The sequence below is a fragment of the Lolium rigidum genome, chromosome 7, assembly GCF_022539505.1.
Source record: "Lolium rigidum isolate FL_2022 chromosome 7, APGP_CSIRO_Lrig_0.1, whole genome shotgun sequence".
NCBI lineage: Eukaryota > Viridiplantae > Streptophyta > Magnoliopsida > Poales > Poaceae > Lolium > Lolium rigidum.
This window is the reverse complement of record NC_061514.1, coordinates 153,763,199-153,769,279: the sequence shown is the minus strand read 5'-3', so window position 1 is coordinate 153,769,279 and position 6,081 is coordinate 153,763,199. Positions and strand designations below refer to the sequence as shown.

General features: G+C 48.9%; 1 protein-coding gene across 1 annotated transcript; it reads right to left on the bottom strand.

The window, feature by feature from the left end:
• Window positions 1-2,770: 2,770 nt before the first annotated feature.
• On the bottom strand, window positions 2,771-5,017 carry LOC124677448 (ACT domain-containing protein ACR6-like). Its single transcript, XM_047213436.1, has 4 exons — window positions 4,776-5,017; window positions 4,397-4,557; window positions 4,227-4,294; window positions 2,771-4,129 (listed from the first exon to the last, which is right to left on the bottom strand). Exons 1-4 carry the CDS (start codon window positions 4,835-4,837, stop codon window positions 3,074-3,076), a joined length of 1,347 nt encoding a protein of 448 aa, XP_047069392.1. The 5' UTR covers window positions 4,838-5,017; the 3' UTR covers window positions 2,771-3,073.
• Between the last annotated feature and the right edge of the window lie 1,064 nt (window positions 5,018-6,081).

Genomic DNA, 6,081 nt, shown 5'->3' with positions numbered 1-6,081 from the left:
TTTGGACTTTGAGCGACCTCTGTCGCCCTTGCTCTTATCTCTCGTTGTTGTGGTAGTAGTTATCTCGCCGCTCAGGCTCGCCACGGACCTCTAATGCCTCCGCCTTGGAGGACGAACTTTCAGCCTGCACCATAGATTTCATTTTCTCCTTTTGTTGGAGAGCATCATAAACTTCCGCGAGAGTTAGTTTGTCGCGGCTCAATAATATGGTGTCACGAAAATTACCGAAAGAATTAGGCAGCGAGCATAAAAGAAGAAGACCTAAATCCTCATCCTCATACTTAACTTCTATAGACCGCAAATCGAAACAATCTCTTTCCAGGAAGATATGTGATTCATTACCGAACCTCCCTCTTGCAACTTGTGCGAGAACAGCTTCATCTTCACGTGCAATCTGCCCGTGAGATCCTTGGACAAACAGATCTCCTCTAGTTTGACCCATAACTCGGCGGTGGTTTTCTCCTGCAACACTTCCTGCAGAATATTATTGGACAGATGGAGTTGAATCAACGATAAAGCCTTATGATCTTTCCGCTTCTCCGCATCGGTCCAGGCATCCTTCGCTTTCTCGCCGAAAGCATCGATCGCTTCATCCAGATCTGAAGATTGGGCGAGAATCGCCCTCATCTTCACTTGCCACAAAGCAAATCTCGTGGTGTAGTCCAGCTGCGGTAGATCGAACTTCAGAGACGACATCTCGTAAACCCTAGATCCAAAGAACACGGGCTCTGATACCACTTGTTAGAATTTGAGATGCACAATAAACGAAGAACGAAAGGTAAAACACTGCAGGGGGACACGAGATTTTAACGTGGAAAACCCTTGCAACACACAAGGGAAAAACCACGGGCGCCAGCCAGCAAAACTTTACTATTTTGGTGGTGTTTACAAACGCCGTGGGTGTACAATGATGCGATGATAACCCTAGCGGCGGCTTACAGGGAAAATGTATAGACGGGTGGCAACGATCCGTACCGCGGGGGGCGAAGCCCCCCGCACCCCCCAGGTGCACCTGCTGGGCCTCGGTGTGGGCTAACTTCAGACTCGCTTCGCTCGGCCCAAGCCTACCGGCGACGGGCCTCGCTCCGCTCGTCAGAAGTTAGCCACTTCTTGGAATTTGGATCACAATATAACAATGGGTTCTTATTTCTTAATATCCTAGCCAACATTTGGAGACTTTTCATGTTCGACTCACGCAGGAGCGAAATGGGTGCACAGTTGGCGCGGGCGATAAGACAGACCACGCCGCGCTTGAGTGCAGTTCAGCCATCTGCATCTGCATCTGAACCTGAAGAGTAAGTAGACAACCTCCTTGCAAAACATAAAAGTGAAGATGCTACTACAAGTATTTACACGTTTTCTCCATTCATCCATTTTTCAATGGAAGCCTGCAAATCTGAAAATGGAAGCCTGTGCCGTGCGATTGGTTCCCAATGGTCCAGACCATCAGCTCATCTCCTTGATTGACGAACTTTTGATCGAAATAGTGGATTTACCTTGCATGTTTTTTCTTGCGTGTGTATGATCAGATTAGTTGATCTTCCTCATTATCTGATTGAAATGTCGTGTGGTGACATTGAGTTGATTTTTGGAGACAAACCCAGGATTCTGATTTCTCGCCTTCTCTGTGACGGGCTGGCAGTTGGCCTTCCGCCGCTCTATTGGTCCTGAAGAGCTGGCCCAGTGAGATTTGTTATTGCATGAAATTGAAGATGTCAACCCCCATCGTGGAATTGGGCTCGGTTTCCTGGGCCCTTGAGCCCCTCTACTTAATTTTTGGTGTCCTCACTTTACAGAAAGATTTTTTTCAAGGGGACAAACCGTGCCATGCTCTAGTTCTTTAGCAAGCCAAAGATACCTCTAAAAATTACTCTAAGAAAATACTTTGAAGCTTGCCAGAGGTAGGCTTCTTATCAGTGAACAAATCAACAAGCCAGTTCCTCATATAGAAAATCCACTGCTGAAGATAGTAGGCTTCTTATCAATGAACAAATCAGCATATAGGGGTTCGATTTGATACTCCCTCGTTCTGATTTACACGACGCCCACACATTGCAAGGTCCAAGTTTGATCAATAATTTGATCAACGAAAAGCGGTCTAGCAAAAAAAGAAAGTATAATGTTTGACTTGTATTCGAACAAATTTACCACTGCGGTATAAATTTTATGACACATAACTCATATGCTCTTGAATCTTGATCTAATTGATGGTGAAATTCATACGAGGGCCCTATGCAAACTGGGATGGGGGGCTATAAGTTGTTTTCTATTCCTTACCGTGAACATTTCTTTCCAGTAGTAGTAGTATTTTTTTCGTTTTTGAAGTGTGGCAGTAGTAATTTATTTTCACATAACTATTTTATGCTTCACCTGTAATTTTGTATTTGTCCTGAAGAGCCAATTCTATTCCAACGATTATTTCTTCGGATTGTCTCTGCTTAACTGTGTTGCAAACTTAACTTACTTAACAACCTCTTATATGTGGGTTCTTATATGGTCGTCAGCATCTGGAGAGTTTTCATGTTCGACTCATGGTGGTGCGAAATTGATGTACAGTTCGCGCGGTGAACACACAGACCAGAGGGTGCATGAGTGCAGTTCAGCCATCTGCATCTGCACCTGTATAGTAAATACTCCCTCCGTTCCACGAATGTTGTCTGAAATTTGTTAAAATTTGAACTTAGTTTTGATAAATCTGAGACAATCTTCGTGGGACGAAGGGAGTACACAATTTATTTGCAAAACATAAAACTGAAGATGCTACTACAAGTATTTACAAGTTTTCTCCATTCATCCATTTTTTCAGCAAGAAGATATGTACAAGATGAGTATTTACAGAGAATATAGAACAAACCCAATTCCAGTATACCCAACCTAAGCTAGTTGCTATGATGCTATCCTTACTGAGCTGATCTACCAATTTCTTTTCTGAGCTAGCTTGTACCACTACTCTGTCTGCAATGACCTATCTACACCCAGACTAGCTTGATCATCGTCATCATCTTCTCCTGTGACAGGGAGGACTGGACTAATATTTACACTGAAATCTGTATCCTATATATGACATGATCTCCTAGTAGAGCTTGATGAGGCCGAAGCTCTGGAAGGGGCGGTAGAATTTGAAGAGGTTCCCGAAGAGGAACGCCGTCGATCCAGCGGCAACGTCGGAGGAGGATCCGCCGTCGTCGACGAAGGGGTTGTTCTTCACCCTTAGCGTGGCCTCGCCGATCTGCGCGCGGATGGTCTCGATCGTCTTGGGCTCCACGGGGTGTCCCTGCGGGTCCGACAGGTAGAAGGTGTCGACGGCCTCCCCTCCCTCCGACGATATCTCGGCGCGGCGGATGGTGAGCCCGTTCTCCCGGAATATGCGGGTGATGTCGGAGAGCAGCCCGGCGCGGTCGTCGGTGCGGACCTCCAGCTCCAGCCCGTCGGCGGTGCGGCGCTCGACGGCGGCCTCGAGGCACTCGACGACGCGCCGGCGCTCGGCGTCGGAGCTGACCGGGTGGCCGTCGAGGTGGCGGATGTAGTACTCCTGGTAGGCGCCGTCGCCGTGCTCGGTGCTGACGGTGCCGTGGTGCACGACGTACCCCATGTCGGTGATGGTGCAGACGGTGTCGAACAGCAGCTTGGGCCGGTCCCGGCACCGGACCACCACGACGGTGTAGCCGCGCTCGGCGCAGTGCGTCACGGAGACCTCCGTCCGCGGGTCCGGCCGCCCGGCCCCGGCGGCGCTGTAGTCCCGGTCCTCGAACATCATCTGGTGCAGGCGGCGCTCCTTGTGCGTCAGGCTCGCCGCGGCCTCCGCGGCGCGCACGCCGTGCTGCCCGCGCAGCAGGTTGCCGAGCCGCCCGCTGATGTCGGCGATGCGGGCGTGGTCTACGATGGCGCCGCCGCCCGAGGGCTTGGTGGCCGCGTCTGTGACCTGGACGACGGCGGCCACGCGCGTGTTGTGCGTCCACAGCTCGGCGCTCCGGACCGCGCACTTCAGCCCGGCGAGCACCGCGCATACCTCGGACAGCAGGCCCGGGCGGTCGGTGCCCGTAAGCTCGATGGACGTGTACTCCTCCGACGGCACGATGCCCACCGTGTTGCGCACCTCCGGGTAGTAGCAGTCCTCCGCCTCCAGCGTCTGCAGCCATGAATTCGATCCTCAAAAACTCGTTCTTGATACTACTAGAATTCAACCACCGGCCATTAATCAATCGAGTAACAACAAGCGAAGTTACCGTTTGGATGTAGGAGATGGTTGGTTTGTCAAGGATCTTTCGCCCGTCACGGTCAGTGACATTAAACACTGCGGATATCAAGGGGAAACCGAAATTTGTCAGAATCCGTGGAGATTGGCTATGCCGGAGAGGTAAGAATTCACAACGTCATGGCGATTGGGTGCACTCACCATCCATGAACCAGTTTCCGTCGGAGGAGAAGTAGGCCTTGCGGATGACGAGGTTGAGGTCGGCGATGACCTGGACGACGGCGAGGAGCGTGCCGTGGCTGTTGACGCTGTCCACCCTGATGACCGTCGCGTCGTCGGAGGCATCGTTGTCGATCACAACCCTGCAAGCAACAACACGAGAACATCAGGCCGGGGCAGAGCAAAGGATGGAACAGGGGATTTCCAAAGCCCAGAGCAGATGCAAAAATCATTTTGGTTCCTCGGTGATTTGCGGAGGAAAAGACACCAACAAATGGAATCCGGAATCAATCAAAATTGATTTCAAGAAACAGAACTTCACAAACCAAAAAAAAAGAGAGAGAGCAAATCGATTGCTCACCTCGGCGGGTTCATTCCCCGGACGAGCTTGGCGTACTCGTCGTGGTCGTCAGCGCTACCCATGGCTGACCCAAGCTCACTTGCATCAACAGCTTCACTCGGCACGAACAGAGAGTCAGTCAGGCGGCAGGGAAGAAGAGACGTGGAAGCAGAGAGAGAGAGAGAGAGAGAGCTTGTGTGTGATAAGCTGGGGTGAGCCCGGACAGACAACCGGCGGAAAGCCTCTCTACTCCGGTGGCTTTTATGTGAGGCGGCGAGCAAGGATGCGCGCGTGCCGATGGCGATGGATTCAGTTGGGTCTATAATTGGGCAGGGGGATACACATGTCGGGATGGTGAATCACAGTTAAACCGGCAGGTGATTAATTGGTAATCAGAAATATCCCAATTGTGGGTGATATTGCGAGGAGCGTTTCTTTCCCCGGACTTGTCAACTTTTATGCTTTTTTCCTTTTCCTTTTGTGAAGTTGTCCCTTATCCTGATTTCGACTAAATGATAGTAGTAATATTAGCAAGTAGTGAGAGCTGCTTTGGCTGCGCACGATAATAACATGTAGTACAATGCTACGGCGGCTTTGCCTGTTGCCAAACTTTGGGAAATGATGAGAGGAACAAATGGGAAGTTTACAATAAAAATGGCAATGCAAACTTGAATTCTAAGTCGAACGACATATTATTTTGGATCATAGATTGCAGGACGAGTGAAATTCTCCAAAACTTGTACTCCCTCCGCCCTATAAAAGATGTCTTAAATTTGTCTAACTTTAAGATTGCTTTTATGGCATGGAGGGATTATGAAATTTCTTCGATCTGAAAGAAACCCTAAAATTGTGCTTGGGAGGACTCAATGGCAAAACCTCACCGAATTTCAAAAAACTATGTATGTTTGTGTATGTTATGAGAGTAAACTGCGCGAATAGCACTCAATTCTAGTTGTCGAGCTTCACGATGCACGCGTAGAAACCCCATCTCGACTAGACCATGAGTTTGCTTACTTCCAAATCTACCTTTCCTCCCTCCACAAACCCTAACCTCTTGCACGTGCACACATTGATTTCCATTTGTTTTATTATGTATAACGGTTTCTTGATCATTACATGTAACGGTATTTTAACAATTCTCATCACTAGCCGCAGCCGGCTTTGGTGATCACACATGTGCTTTAACAAGATATGTAATAAAGGCGCATGGAACGATAACCGTCTACTCACTAGTAATGTTTTTTAGATTGTTGCGAATTGCATTAATCCAACTATTATTTTCAATTTTATCATTAGCTTAGCAAAATTTACCCTGCTTCCATGACTT